This window comes from Theropithecus gelada, chromosome 11, assembly GCF_003255815.1.
Source record: "Theropithecus gelada isolate Dixy chromosome 11, Tgel_1.0, whole genome shotgun sequence".
Classification (NCBI taxonomy): Eukaryota; Metazoa; Chordata; class Mammalia; order Primates; family Cercopithecidae; genus Theropithecus; species Theropithecus gelada.
In genome coordinates this window covers 79,191,463-79,207,463 of record NC_037679.1, presented here as the reverse complement: position 1 = coordinate 79,207,463, position 16,001 = coordinate 79,191,463, and the positions used below count along the sequence as shown (strand labels likewise).

The window sequence follows — 16,001 nt, the reverse complement described above, 5'->3', positions numbered from 1 at the left end:
GCTTTAGGGCCCTGCTGGCCTGGGAAGCAGCGCTGGCAGGCCTGCCTTGCGGATGGCACGCTGCAGCACTGGCAGGGGGCAGTGCCAGGCGGGAGGGGCAGGGCAGGATACCCTTCCTGGCCAAATCCCTTGGTTAAGTACCAGCATCTGCGGTGGCCCAGGTGCAGGGGAACCACTATTGCTACCTCTCCAGCAGCAGCCAGTGGTGAGTCTGATATGTCAGTGGCATTCAGACCAAACCCGCCCCCGCAAATACCCAGAGACTGAGGCAGGAAGCTCTGTAGAAATTCATTTTATTCTTATTCGGACTATTTTCAAAAGAAGCAGTGGTGTGCTGTTTTTCTAAAAATATGCCTTTATAATTTTTATATATGTATAGTATAAAATCCATACATGTATTTACATGATTGCTACATACAAAATTACAGCACTGTGGTATGTACACATCTACAGGTACATTCTTGCCGCGCATCCCTGCTGTGCTTTCCCCATGTGAGGGAGGGAGACTGAATCAGTTGTGAGCAGCTGAGGGCTGGCCGGCCGCAAAGCCTCTGAGGTGGGGCCTGGGTGGAAGAGGTGGGGCAGCTGCAGAGGCAGGAGCAGCAGCTGCTACAGGTTTGTCCTGCAGGCCAGCAGGCATCTGGAGGCTTCCAGCAGCTTCCCCCTCTCCTCCACCCTGTGGTGCCTGTGCTGCCCTCAAGGTGGGGTGGCTGATCAGACCCCTCTGGTTCCATTCTGTGGCCTGGGCTTGTTTGGCTGGGCCAAAAAGATATGTATGTGAGGAGTGGAGGAGGGAACTGTGGGAGGAGGAGACCCCATCCAGCCCCAGCCCTGAGCAGGGGAAAGGGTTGGATGGCTAAAGCCTGCAGATGACTGGTGACAACATTCTGCCTGGCCCGGCCCTGCTAAGGGGCAGAGACTGGAGGCTGGGAGGGAGAGCAGTGGCGACCGGGGGACAGGGCCTTCTTCCTCCCTGGGGCTCGGGTGGCCTCAGCTGAGCTTGGGTAAGCGCCAGCTCTTAGACCTTGCGGCCAGAGGCTTGGCCTCCTGCCAGCCGAGGTGCATGCACGCAGGGGAGGGGCTGCCATCTCCCCTTCGACCCTGGGCCAGGGGCTGGGGAAGGAATGGAGGCTTAGGCCTGGCCCACTGCCCCCACAGGACTAGGCCCCCAGGGCTCGGGCCTCCTGAGGCATGCAGAGAAGGGCCTCCATTCCTTCTGTTCCCCATTTGCTAAAATCGAGGAGGCAGCAGTGCCTGGGGGTGGGCTGCGATCTGTTAGGGATGAGCTGCAAAGCCCAACACCACGGGGCCCCTCTGGGAGGTGGCCTAACCCTGCTCAAGCAGGGGATCCTGGAGAAGCCCAGGCGTGGGCTTGGCCAGGCGGTGGGCCGAGGGAAGCCTTCAGTGGCCAAGGCGGGCCCCCACCTCTAGGTCTCCATTCTCACCAATGAAAGGGAGCAGGCCCTCCCAGACCCATGGGGCCCCAGCATGAGGGGGAGGGCAGCTGCTGAGGTGCGAGCCGCAGGGGAGGCCTCGCCAGCACTGCCTTTCCAGCTGCCTCCAGTCCACCCATCTTTGGTGGCCTCACTCCTCCCAACTTAAATTTTCCTGAAGAATGAGAAGAGTCGTTTGCCTTCAGCGGTGCTGGGCTCATCCCCCCGCCCAGCGCTGTGGCCCCTGCAGAGGGCAGCAGCTGGCTGGCTCCGTTCCTTCAGGTGCGTGTCCATCAGCTGCCGGTCAATGACCCTGTGCATGTCATCCTGCAGAGGGGAGGGGACAGTGGCCAGGACTGAGTAGCTGCTCTCACCTAGCCCTGGGGGTGGACAGGGAGGTGGCAACGTCAGACAGATGAGAGATGAGGATGTGATGAGAGGCTGCAGCTAGGACTGCCCTGACCAAGAAAGCGGTGAGCGTGGGCAAGACACCAGGCGCACGCAGGAGCCGCATGGCACCTCCAGCCTCCTCAGGCTCGGGCTGGGGTCTCCTCCACAGTGTTACCCTGCTGGCCTGCCTCGGTCCTCAGCTGACGGCTTGGGTGGTCTGTCCCTGCCGTCTTCACACTAGCACTCCACCTGCTCTAACCAGGCCTCACAGCTCTGCCTCCCGTGTCCTGTGGGCCTGGCTGGTGCCTCCAGTGTGGCTTGCCACCCCCAGCCCCAGCAGGCCCTAGGGCCACCTCGGCTTACCAGCTGCCCAGCCCAGTGGCCTGGCCTCGGGGTTTCCTCCTGCCTTTTCCAATCATTGCAGCCTGAGTTGCTGATGCCCAGGCACCAACAGCAGCCCCACGTGGCAAGGATGCCCTGGGTGCTGCCCTAGACCCCGCTGCTGAGGCTCCCATCTGCACCAGAGGCCAGGGGCCGCACGGTCTTCAGGGGCTGTCCCGCACCAAATCAGGCCCATTTCTTCAGCCTCCTCACTGCGGCGGGGCCGTCCCCAACTCGAATTCATTCACGTGGCCCAGAAAATGCCCCCCGACAGCCCGCCCCGCCATGTTTTACAGAGCAGCAGCCTCTCCCATAGAGGAGTCTGCGGACAGGGCAGCTCCACTCTGGTGGCTAGACTCTAACCCTGGGTAAGACTCCATTTGACAAAACAGTTCTGCTACTAAAAAGGTTTGAAGGCCGGGCGCGGTGGCTCACGCCTGTAATCCCAGCACTTTGGGAGGCCGAGGCGGGCGGATCACGAGGTCAGGAGATCGAGACCATCCTGGCTAACACGGTGAAACCCTGTCTCTACTAAAAATACAAAAAATTAGCCGGGCGTGGTGGCGGGCGCCTGTAGTCCCAGCTACTCAGAAGGCTGAGGCAGGAGAATGGGAGGTGGAGCTTGCAGTGAGCCGAGATGGCGCCACTGCAGTCCAGCTGGGCAACAGAGCGAGACTCTGTCTCAAAAAGAAAAAAAAAAAAAGAAATATGCGCAGCCTGTGTAATTAGTATCATCCATAAACATAACATGCGTCTGCTCAATTCCTCCATGACTTGAACCTGGCAGGCTCTGCGGCATCCTGGTAAGACCCCAAGCTTTTCTGGCTAAACCCTAGAGTGAGTCAACCTGCGGTGTCCAAGCACAGGACAGGTGAGGCCTGCGTTCAGGGCAGGCTCCCTGTGGCCGGGGCAGATGACCTCTTTGGTTCCGAGCAGCCACTCATGAGATGAGGGCATGAAGTTGGGCTGGCCAGGCCCCTCCATCTGAGCAGCTTGTCCACTTCTCCTCCCTCCCACCCGTGGGTGTCATTCTAGTATCTCTGCAGGTTTCAGCATGAAACGAAGGGGCCTTCTGGAGTCATCATGGCGTCGCAGTGAGTGTGGACCCCTCAGGCTCTCCGGCTCAGGGCCTGCTCTCCAGCCTCCCCATCCTCTCAACCCTGTCCTTCAGACTCAGCTTGTTCCTGGTCTTCTCCTTGCCCTTGTCTTCTTCCCTTCTCTTCCAACCCCTTTTCTGCTCGCCCCTCAGAGCTGACACTGTGCCAGGTATTTGCCAACACACGGTCCCTACTTATCAGGTTCCAGCGTATGGTCCTTGGCACAGTGCCCTGCAGTCACGACGCGCTTGATAAAATCTACGTTAAATCCAACGTGGGAATGCTAAAGGGCCTTTCAAAAACCAACCTTTCAAAGCTGCCAGTGTTTTGTTTGGCACACTGAAAACTGCATTTTTAAACTTTAAGCAATCAGGTCTATCCAGGTCGCCCTTTAGTTTCCCAGACACATGCTGCTCATCATTCCATGCCTGCTGGTCCCTCAGTGGACGGAACAGCCATCTATGAGAAGATGGCACCAGCTGTCAACACTGGGCCACACGCTGCCGAGGAGCTCACTGGACGCGCCTGTGATGGAGGAGGGAGCTGGGACTCGAGGGCATGTCACACTGCACAGAGATGACGCCAGGCTCCAGCACACAGAACACAGTGGGCCATGAGGGGAGGCGGTGGGGCGGCACAGCGATGGCAGGGCGAGAGGGTGGATGGGGTGCAGGGCTCAGGCTCACCTCAAAGGCAGGAGGGGTGTACAACTAAAGCTGTTGATACGGGAACTGAGAAAGGCCACTAGATCAGAAACCAAAGGAGCCAGATAGTAAAAAGCCCTGAGGAAGCAAACTGTAGCCGGGAGAGAAGAGAGAGAACGGCGGTCAGCCAGGGCGCGGCCAGCTGGCTGCTGTGCAGGAGCTGAGGAGCCAGGGACGGGCACCCTGCGGTGGGGCCAGTGCTCTGGCTGCCAGCCCCATGGGGCCCTGGGAGGAATGGTCACCAAGAACCTGCCCTCCACGGGGGGCTTACCTTGTAAAGCCACAGACAGCTTTTCATCTGTCTAGATGAGAATTCTTGGGGAGAAATATTAATGTTTATACCCATATCCTAAAACTGTGCTACCTAAACCTCACCAACAAAACCCAGCCAGCCACAGCCCGGCCCAGTGAGGAGCCATGCTGGACTGTGCAAACAGTGGGCCTAGAGAGGGGCCCACTGATCCCTCTTCCCCAGGGCCTGCACCAGCACAGTGCTCTTTGGAAAAAGGAGGCTGGCCCTTGAGAAGGGGAAGGGCGGCAGCTGCTGGCTGCAGGAGGGTTGCTGAGCCGCATCCAGCTGTGAATTTTCATGCAATTATATTGAGCTTCCTGGGCTTCCATGTTAACCAGTTGTTTCTTTCCAGCTTAATGCCCAGACAACCAGCTGAAAGGGGAGCCCCACTCCAAGTCTGGAGATCACTACATCTCCAGACAGCAGCAGCCTGGGCACTGCCGCTCAAGAGCATCCTTAAGCGTTCTTCCCCAAGGACTCAGGGACGTGAGCTCTGGAGCTTGCCAGGTGAAGACTGGGATGCGCTGCTCACCCAGTCACATGGGACCCTTCAGTGACAAACTCCTTACTCTGCCTGGCTCAGAGATTCCTCTCGGAGTCTCCTCTCGCCCTGGATCTCAGGCTCTGGTTTACCTGCCAAGCTTCCAGCTGCTGCGAGAGGTTCAGTTTCTGCTGAATGGCATCCAGCAACTGGCTGTTCAGAGACATCATATCCATCCTGCACTTGGCGAGTTCCAGCTCCACAGCGTTCTTCCTGAGAACAGACAAGCCAGGGTAAACATGCACACCTTGTGCCAGAGGCATCTGGGTCTTTACTTGGGGTACCTGGAGTCCACAGGATGAGGAAACAGGCTCTGATCCTGAACTCACAACAAACAGCAGCTGCAACAATAACTATGATGTTGCCTGTAGAGGGCTAGTTTGCAACATGTTTTCACATATATTCTCTCAGTTTTCATGACCAACCTGTAGGTGAAAGGAGTATTTGTCATCCCCACCTCACAGATAAAGAAACAGAAGTTGAGGGTGGGCGCGGTGGCTCATGCCTGTAATCCCAGCACTTTGGGAGGCCGAGGCGGGTGGATCACCTGAGGTCAGGAGTTCGAGACCAGCCTGACCAACATGGAGAAACCCTGTCTCTACTAAAAATACAAAATTAGCTGGGCATGGTGGCACATGTCTGTACTCCCAGGTACTCAGGCTGAGGCAGGAGAATTGCTTGAACCCGGGAGGAGGAGGTTGCAGTGAGCCGAGATCGTGCCATTGCACTCCAGCCTGGGCAAAAAGAGCAAAGCTCCGTCACACACACACACACACACACAAAAGCACACACACAAGTACACACACAAATAGAAGTTGAAAAAGCACAATACTAAAATGAGGACTGGAACCCAGAGGGGATCCAAGGCCTCACACAGCATAAAGGAGCTACTCATCCTTCCCCAAAATGGCCCATTCCCCACTGGAAGACAGGAACCTTGTCCTGCTGGTATAGAAGGGATTCCTTGTAGTTAGCAACCTCCCTTAGGGGAACCGTCCTGAAGATACAGAGGTGTGTAAAGGTAGCCACACAGTGGTGATCATCACAGCTTAGCTAATCAGAGTAGCCAAGCGGTCATAAATGATATAATGGAATACAGTCACCAGTAAACACCATAACGTGTGGCTGGGCGTGGTGGCTCATGCCTGTAATCCCAGCACTTTGGGAGGCCGAGGTGGAAGGATTACCTGAGATCAAGAGTTTGAGATCAGCCTGGCCAACACGGCAAAACCCCATCTCTGCTAAAAATACAAAAATTAGCTGGGTGTGGTGGCAGGTGCCCGTAAGCCCAGCTACTCAGGAGGCTGAGGCAGGAGAATCGCTTGAACCTGGGAGGCGGAGGTTGCAGTGAGCCAAGATCACGCCACTGCACTCCAGCCTGGGCAACAGAGCAAGACACTGTCTCAAAAAAAAACAAACAACAAAACCCCACAAAAAACCCATGAGGTAGAATATTGACAGTTCATAACATATTGCTGAGTGGAAAAGCACCAGAAAACAGGATCTAGTATAACACTAGTTTTGTAAAACAAAAACTGCCTGTGTCCACTGGGTGCAGTGGCTCACGCCTCTAATCCCAGCACTTTGGGAGGCCAAGGTGGGCGGATCACTTGAGGTCGGGAGTTCGAGACCAGCCTCACCAACATGGAGAAACCCTGCCTCTACTAAAGATACAAAAATTAGCCGGGCGTGATCCCAGCTACTCCGGAGGCTGAGGCAGGAGAATCACTTGAATCCGGGAGGCGGAGGTTGCAGTGAGCCGAGATAGTGTCATTGCACTATCTTGTTGCCAGCTTGGGCAACAAGAGCGAAACTCTGTCTCAAAACAAAACAAAACAAAAAACTGCCGGTGCGTTCAATGGATATGCACAAAAATGTCTAGCTGGTTATCTCTGGGTGATTACTGATGGGTAACTCCTCTGACATAATTTTGCATTTTTTATTATCACATTTGTATTTCACGTATTACTTTGTTCACCTTTCCCAACATTCCTAAATCACAGCTGTTCAATGCAAAAGAAAATTAATTTTTTTCGAGGGCAGGGGAACGGGAATAAAGGCGGAAGGACCTCTGCAGAGGCAGCCCTGGTTGCCCAACTGCAGAAACGTGTATTATTTAGCCCTTGCCTTCATTAATCGCTCCCTCAAGGACTCGAAACAGCAAAGCTAACAAAAGCGTGCCCCTTGTACAGGGCCAGCGACTAATGTGCAGGACTCAAGGGCAGCTAGAAGATCCGCCTGCAGGGGCCGCCTAGCTCCAGCTTCACAACACCGACTCCATTAACCGAAGTGCAGCCGGAAAAAGGAACAGGTGGATCCCACTCGCAAAGTGCTCAGGCCACTGCTGCGACCAGCTCTTCTTCTTTGGTTTCAGGTCTACCGAGCAATTAGCCACCTGTGCCGACACCGCAAAGGCCGCCCCGCCCGCCTTCCCTAGAGAAACCGCTCCAGACAGCTCAGCCACCGCATCAGCCCCGCCCACTGCGACAGCGATAGGACTCGAGCCCCGTCCAATGGATGCTAAGGACTCAGATGCCAAAGGCTGCCTCCGTCACACCACTGCTATTGGCTGGCAGCAAGCAGCGGAAATCCTCACGCGGCATGGGTTGCCATGGACACCCGTCCAGCAGCGTCAGAACCCCTGGTGCCGCACGGCAGCCGCTGCCTCCTGAGCTTTCGGCGTCCCCCGGCAGGTGGCGCCCAGAGCAGCGGGAGCCCCAAGAATGTGCTGACTAACGCTGCCGCCGAGGGGCCGAGGGGCCGAGGGCTACAGCGGCGGCGCAGCGCCGGGCATGGTAGGGTTCCCTTCCTTCCCAAAAAGGCCCTGAGGCAGGGTCTGTCTGGACGACCTCCAATCCTGGCCACACGCTGCACCCTTGGGACATTTGCTCACCAAGGAATAAGTGCTTGTCATTCATGGGAAACCCCAGACCAGGATCAACACATTAATCACATTTTAAAAATAGGAATATTTCCAAGGGCTTGAATAACTCCTTTTTACAAATGAAACCACCACTAACTGAGTTGTTTTTGTAAGGCAGATTGCTAGCGCAAGATTTTTTTTTTTTGGTTTTAGTGAAGGCCTTTCACCTGCAAGGAGATAAAAAAATTGCTACTTAATTTTCCTGAAACTCATTTATTGTATAGGAGAAGGTGCACCTTAAGGTTTCTGCAGCCCAGTGACGAGAAGGAAGTTATTTTTCTTAGGGATTCTCACCCCTCACTACACATTAAAATCAACGGGGAAAGAAGTGGGCCCCAACTGACCCCACCCAGTGATTTCAACTGTATTGTTCTGGTGAGGTTCCTGGTGTCTCAGAGCTTCCCAGATGATTGTAATGTGTGGCCAGGATGGAGAATCAGAGATAATGTATATGGAAGAAGTATCTGGTAAAACCAAGGTCCTACACAAATGGAGGGTGTGGTTTCCTCTTTAAATGATTCCTTAGGCTTGTTGTCTCAATTCTTGTGTAACAAAAATTCATTTCTAAGGTATAGGAAAAGAACTGTCCTCCCAGAGTAACCTAACTGCCCAGCCAGCCCTGTTCTATAGGAGTCCAGGAAGGACAGGACCCTTACTCTAGAGTTCTCCCTGCTGGTGGAATCTTTCCAGAGGGGAGGATTTGCAAGTCTAATCAGGCTCCTGGATAGTAACTGGGCCTCCTTTGAAGGCAGGCAAGGGCATACATTTCAAGGTTTCATGTAGATTTGCTCACCTAGGTGGCAGAGCTAGGTTTTACTTTTTTTTTTAAAGGGAGGAAGACTGGACAACTTGCTGCTTCTCTCCTGCACCCTGACACTTTCTGTTTGTATCCCCCACCTTCCATCCCACCTTCCATGCTGATGACAGAATATGATCTTAATGTTCAGCTTCTTGTCTGAGAGAAGGTAACCAATCCATGTGTACTTCTATCTTCATTCTGCCTTTTGTTTTGTTTTGAGGCCGGATCTTGCTCTGTCATCCAGGCTGGAGTGCAGTGGCATGATCACAGCTCACTGCAGCCTCAACCTTCTGGGCTCAAGTGATCCTCCCACCTCAGCCTCTTGAGTATCTGGGACTCCAAGAGTGTACCACCACACTCAGCTAATTTTTTTATTTGTATTTTTAGTAGAGACAGGGTCTCGCTATGTTGCCCAGGCTGGTCTTGAACTCCTAGGCTTAAGCAATCCTCCCATCTTGGCCTCCCAAAGTGCTAGGATTACAGGTTCCTTGCCTGGCCTCCTTCTGCTTTTGATTTCTAATGGACTTCCACGATTAGCATCTTCACTTTACCATTTTATTCCATCACACAATTTCACTGTTATTCATAAAGGTATGCTGCCTCCTCTATCACACTGTTACTTTTTTTCGAGGCAGGGCCTCACTCTGTCACCCAAGCTGGAGGGCAGTGGCAATCTTGGCTCACTGCAACCTCCGTCTCCTGAATTTGTGATCCTCCAACCTGGCTACTTTTTTTTTTTTTTTTTTTTGGTAGAGATGGGGTTTCACCATGTTGGCCAGGTTGGTCTCCGACGCCTGACCTCAAGTGATCCACCTGCCTCAGCCTCCCAAAGTGCTGGGATTGCAGGCCTGAGCTGCCGCACCTCAGCCTTATCACACTGTTTACTTAAGTATCCATTAACTAAATATGATGGAAATCCAAGCAGCAAAGATACATCCTTATGTGGGCTTCACCAAGAACAATTTCTAAAATGAACTACAAACTGACAGACACCACGACATGAGGTTCTGACCAGAAAGAAAAGGGGACCCAAAAGTAAAACAGAAATGGAGATAATCAAAATGATGAAAGAGAACAAAAGGGAGGGGAAAGTGTGTGTGGAAATGAGGTTAGAGTATGAGTAAATTTTTTTTTTTTTTTTTTGAGACAGAGTCCCCATTCTGTTGCCCAGGCTGGAGTGCAGTGGCGCAATCTTGGCTCACTACAACCTCCGCCTCCCGGGTTCAAGTGATTCTCCTGCCTCAGCCTCCCAAGTAGCTGGGATTACAGGCGCCAGCCACCATGCTCGGCTAATTGTTGTAGTTTTAGTAGAGACGGGGTTTCAGTATGTTGGCCAGGCTGGCCTCAAACTCCTGACCTTAGGTGATCTGCCTGCCTCGGCCTCCCATAGCGCTGGGATTACAGGTGTGAGCCACTGCAACCGGTCTGAGTATAAGGAATTTTAAAGTCAGAAGTGAAAATGTATGTCATACTATTTTTTTTACAAAGGCATATAGTATCTTATTTACAAATTGTTTCCAAGGAGCTCATTTTAGCTTCCCAACAAGTAGCAGTGTAGCAGAGGGAAAAGGGTGTCAGGAAGATGGGAATCAGAAGACCTGAGGTGGAGGCTCATGAGTCACTGCTGGCTGTGGCCCTGGCAAAGTATTTCTTAGTTTCCTCATCTGTAAAATTGGGATTAAAAATTTTTACTTCTTACTGTGGCTGGGAGGATTAAAGAATAAAAGTGTTGGTCGGGTACTGTGGCTCATGCCTATAATCCCAGCACTTTGGGAGACCAGGGCGGGTGGTTCACAAGGTCAGGAGATCAAGACCATCCTGGCTGACATGGTGAAACCCCATCTCTACTAAAAATACAAAAAATTAGCCAGGCATGGTGGCACATGCCTGTAGTCCCAGCTACTCGGGAGGCTGAGGCAGGAGAATCGTTTGAACCTGGGAAGCGGAGTTTGCAGTGAGCCGAGATTATGCCATTGCACTCCAGCCTGGGCAACTGAGTGAGACTCCGTCTCAAAAAAAAAAAAAAAAAAAGAATAAAAGTTATTTGTAAACTATAAAGTGATGTATAAATATTACTATTGGCTGGGCACAGTGGCTCACACCTGTAATCCCAGCACTTTGGGAGGCTGAGGCAGGTGGATCACTTGAGGTCAGGAGTTTGAGACCAGCCTGACCAACATGGTGAAACCCTGTCTCTACTAATACAAAAATTAGCCAAGCATAGGCGGCGGGCGCATGTAATCCCAGCTACTTGGGAGGCTAAGGCAGGAGAATCGCTTGAACCTGGGAGGTGGAGGTTGCAGTGAGCCGAGGTCGTGCCATTGCTCTCCAGCCTAGGCGACAGAGCAAGACTCCATCTCAAAAAAAATAAGCAAAATAAAGAAATATTACTATTAATATGTTGTAAATGACCCCAAAGTAGATACATTTTTGGTAACTATCTCCTCACACTCCTTGAACAGGGTGGGGCTTGGCACACTGACTCATGCTTATAATCTCAGCACTGTGGGCAGATCCCTGGAGCCCATGAGTTCAAGACTAGCCTGAGCAACAGGGCAAAACTTCGTCTCTACAAAAAACAAAAACAAAAACTAGCCAGGTGTGTGGTGTGCACCTGTAGTCCCAGCTACTCGGGAGGCTAAGAGATGAGAGTATTGCTCCGGCCCAGGAGGTCAAGGATGCAGTGAGCTGTGACTGGGCCACTATAATCCAGCCTGGGTGGCAGAGTAAGACCCTGTCTCAAAAAAATAAATACATAAAAAGTAATTCACAGGGGGATGGGGGATATGTAGGTATGTGTGTATCCAAAGATTCTGAATGTAAGAGAATGCATTTATGAAGAAAATGTGGCCAGGCCAGGCGTGGTGGCTCATGTCTGTAATCCTAACACTTTGAGAGGTCAAGGTGGGCAGATCACTTGAGGCCAGGAGTTCGAGAGTAGCCTGGCCAACATAGTAAAACCCCAACTCTACTAAAAATACAAAAATTAGCCAGGCGTGGTGGTGTGTGCCTGTATTCCCAGCTACTCGGGAGGCTGAGGCACGAGAATAGCTTGAACCCAAGAGGCGGAGGTTGCAGTGAGCTGTGAGCATGGGTGACAGAGTGAGACTTTCTCTCAAAAAAATAAAGTAAAATAAAAGAAACACAGCTAGGCGCAGTAGCTCACACCTATAATCTCAGCATTTTGGGAGGCTAAGGTGGGTGGATCACTTGAACCTGGGAGTTCAAGACCAGCCTGGGTAACACAGTAAAAACCCATATCTACAAAAAAATACAAAAATTAGCCCGGCATGGTGACACAGCTACTTGGGAGGCTGAGGAGGGAAGATCACTTGAGCCCAGGAGGTGGAAGCTGCAGCGAGTTATGATGGTGTCACTGCACTCCAGCCTGGGTGACAAAGAGAGACCCTGTCTCAAACAAACAAACAAAAAAACACAAAACATTTTTAAAAAGACCTAGCTGGCTGGGCACAGTGGCTCACGCCTGTAATCCCAGGACTTTGGGAGCCTGAGGTAGAAGGATTGCTTGAGCCCAGGAGTTCAAGACCATCCCCGGCAACATGGCAAAACCCTGTCTCTAACAAAAATACAAAAAATTAGCCAAGTGTGGTAGTGTGTACCTGAGGTCCCAGCTACTCGGGAGGTTGAGGTGGGAGGATCGCTTGAGACCAGGATGGGGAGGCTGCAGTGAGCCAAGATCATGCCACTGCACTCCAGCCTGGGTGACAGAGTGACACCCTGTCTCAAAAAAAAAAAAAAAAAAAAAAAAAGACCTAGTTTATTGGAAATATGAGGGACAGAGGAAAATGCTAAATGACGCTATGGTATGCAATCAAACCCAGAATGCAGCAAATCTATGAGACAAATGATCCAGTTTCTTCAACAAATAAATATAATATGAAAAAGAAAAAAGAGGAGATGTTACAGACTTCTGGGACACATCAGTTAAATAGAATATGTAGGCTTTGGAGTCTGACTCTAAATCAGTTATAAAAAGATATTTATGGGCCAACTGGGGAAATTCTAACATCAACTGGATAGTGATGTTATTAAGAATTATTTTTTTCAAGTGTGATCACTGTATTGTGGTTTTTTTTTGTTTTTTTTTTTTAAAGTCTTTGTGGTAGAGATGTATACTGAAGTGTTTATGGAGGAGATGACACTATGTCTTGTGATTTAACATAATCCAACAGGGAGGTGGAGGAAGTGGGTGAGGATATAGATGAAATAACACTGACCATATGCTGATTAGTATTGAGGCTGAGAGATGAAGTCGTCTTACATCTTCTATTTTTGTGTTTGCTTAAAAATGTCCATAATAAAAAAATAGAAACAAAAAACAAAAAAAACTAAAAAACAAAACATGAGGTAGACGTATACATGCGATAAAATTGGAGGCCGGGCGTGGTGGCTCATGCCTATAATCCCAGCACTTTGGGAGGCCAAGGTGGGTGGATCACCTGAGGTCAGGAGTTTGAGACCAGCCTGGCCAATATGGTGAAACCCTGTCTCTACTAAAAATACAAAAATTACCTGGGCATGGTGGCAGGCACCTGTAATCCCAGCTACTTAGGAGGCTGACAGGAGAATTGCTTGAACCCGGAGGCAGAGGTTGCAGTGAGCCAAGATGGCGCCATTGCACTCCAGCCTGGACAAGAAAGGCGAAACTCCTTCTCAAAAAAAAAAAAAAAAAAAAAAAAAGGAAAGTTCTTTAAGATATAAGTGCAAAAGAAGGCAAGACATGTAGAGTATCATCCTATTGATGTCTAAAAACACCTAACAACTACATTGCCTATATACCTACATATGCATAAGAAAAAGAGCTGCAAAAAATGCACACTTAACTTTCAATACTAGCATGTGTCTGGGGAGGAGAATGGGAATGGGGGTGGGGGTGGGTAGTGTGGAAACTCTTTTACTTTCGTATTCTTTTGTATAATTTAATTTAAAAAATTGAGCATATGCTCAATTCTATATACTCAACTTTATCTTAAGAATAAAGTGAAGCCATCCCTACTCACTTTGCAATGGCCTCGTCACGGTCCTTGATGGCCTTCTGAAGCTGCTCCTTTGGCTCCTTGTCCTCAGATGTGACTCTGAGTCGGTCTCTCTCCTCTTTTAGGGCAGTCATCTCCACACTCAGCAGTGTCACCTAACAGGAGAATGAACATGGTATCACTGCTGCTATCCTGGGTGGTTTTCCCTCCAAGAGGGAAAAAGGAACAAAGAGACCCCAGGCAGACCCAGGGTACATGTGCGGGGGTGCAGCTGGTAGCATTCCACTGCCATCTTGCTCCAAGGAAGGGCCTGTCTCTCTTGAAGAAAGGGTACCACATCACATGCTAGGTTTCAGCTCCGCAGCAAGGGAGCTGTGGGAGTTCAGCCCTGGGCCTGCAGCTGTAGGCCAGATCCCCTTTGCACTCAGCACAGCATACTACCTCCTCCATCTCCAGGCACTCCAGGTAACAAGTGAACGAAGACCATAAGTCATCATGACACACATTTTTTAGGGTAGGGAATCCCGTTTCCTTTCCCACCATCTCTCACTCAACATGGATGCTGCTATCAACAGAGCCCTGGATGGTTCCAAAGCTGGAGACCCTGCTCCCCCGTGACAGCCCTTGGCACAGCCCAGCTCTCTTTTGTTCTTCCTCATTCAGTTCTCCAGGTGAAAGCCACAGGGAACTTAGACACCTAAGTGACATTATCATCTTTCACCTCAAACCTGTTACCTTTTCTGTGGCCTATGCTTCAGCAAAGGGCACCACTGCCTTCTCAGGTCCTCGTGCCCCAGCTGGGAGTCAACCTTTGACAGTGAGACACCCCTCCAGTGGCTCTGTCAGGGACCACAGCTTACCCTGCTCCACAGTACGGTAACCCTGTGTACACCATGATCTGTGTGATGGCAGGAAGCATGTCACATCCATCTGTGCATCCCAGAGCCTGGCCGTGTAGGGTGCTTAATCCCAAAGCAGTAGACAATTGTCATTTTTTGGCTAGTCATCATCCAAAATCTCTTCCCATTTTGGGGGCACTCCTGGTTGTGTGAGACTCTGGTGTGACACAAGGCTCGACCTCCAACTAAAGAAGCCAACAGGTGATAGACATTTCCTTTCCCAGGCAGCCTGGGCACAGGCCTGTGACCAAACTTGCCAGTTACAACCCCTTCCAGGGACTGCAGCTCTGAGCACAGCAAAGCCCCAGGCAAGTGGGGAATTAGTGACAAGGGTGGCAGTTTGTTTCTATTGTCCCTTTTCTCATGGCCCTTTCTTGTTTTGGAGCCGAGTTCTCCTACTTTCCTGTTGATTCCCTAAGCTATCAGGTCTAATACATTCTCTTTCGGCTTACATTAAGCGGAGTACATTTTTTGCTGTTTGCAACTAGAAACCCTGCCTGGTAGAGCTTTCAATAAATATTTATTGGAAAATTGAATAATGAAAGGGTGGGAGCCCCTTCTTCTCAGTTGGTAAGATCAGACGTGAGTCAGGATGCCTAACCCTGCCTTCATGTTAAATATGACACATACTTTGACATTTTTCCAAGGGAGGATCCATCCATACAGGTCTGCCTCCCTCCCACAAGGGGACAGATGCCACCTTTCAGTATACTCCTCTGTTCTTCAAGTCCCAGGTCTAATCCTCTTCAGCTAGAATGAAACTGAGCAAAGGCCCCAGGTGTAAGGCTGAAGATCAAGCTTCCCTTGAAGTGTCTGAAAATCAGTACACTTCAGACATTCCCCAGAATGAGACGGCAGAGCTGCCAGCCCCTGGGGTAGCAGCCACTCTGGAGGAATTCAGAGGACACCCAACAGTGAAGAGGGATAGGAGGACAATTTGTTGCCACCATAAGCAATGGGTTTTATACTCTGCACAGTCTGGCAGGAAACATCAGGGCCAGATGCTCCGTACTGAGAACAGCCCAAAGCGGCAGCTTTCCTGGTAGGGACAGCTGGGTGAGGAGGGCGGAATTCTCGGGGAAGAACAGGCTGGAGCACCTGCGGCTACCCAGCACACATATGCATCCAGCCCTGAGGCACACAAAGCACCAGGGCAGAGCCCAGCCCCACTCTATTTAGCAGCAGGCTCTGCAGCCTGGTAGGCCAGGACTCAATACCCACAAAGCACCTAGTAGAAACAGCCAGACCTCCTCTTAGACCAAATGAGCCCTGACATGGCTTTGGGCCAGCTGTGGGCCAGTCAGACGTTCTTACCTATAAGGGACAGGTAAAACTACATGCTAGGCAGGAAAAGCCAAAATTTAATATGCTCCAAATAAAACTCCAGAAGAACTTTTTACTTTGGCCCAAAAAACCTGGTCGAGTTACAGCCTACCAGACATGTGCCTTAGGAGAGGTGACAAGGCACTTGCCATCTTTGAGCTATACATACTTTTCATAAAAAGCAGGAATAAAAACAACTATTTCTCACCACTAAGTTGTCGT

The 16,001-nt window shown here is 50.9% G+C and overlaps 1 protein-coding gene across 1 annotated transcript in view; it reads right to left on the bottom strand.

The window, feature by feature from the left end:
* Positions 1 to 276: 276 nt before the first annotated feature.
* The window catches only part of BICDL1 (BICD family like cargo adaptor 1), a 96,048-nt gene continuing 80,323 nt past the window's right edge, over positions 277 to 16,001 (bottom strand). The window contains exons 8-10 of the mRNA XM_025402262.1: positions 13,582 to 13,712; positions 4,931 to 5,051; positions 277 to 1,760 (exon numbers count right to left, since the gene is read on the bottom strand). Coding sequence (XP_025258047.1) covers positions 1,599 to 1,760; positions 4,931 to 5,051; positions 13,582 to 13,712 — 414 coding nt within the window. The 3' untranslated portion in view covers positions 277 to 1,598. The remainder of the gene's footprint in view (positions 1,761 to 4,930; positions 5,052 to 13,581; positions 13,713 to 16,001) is intronic.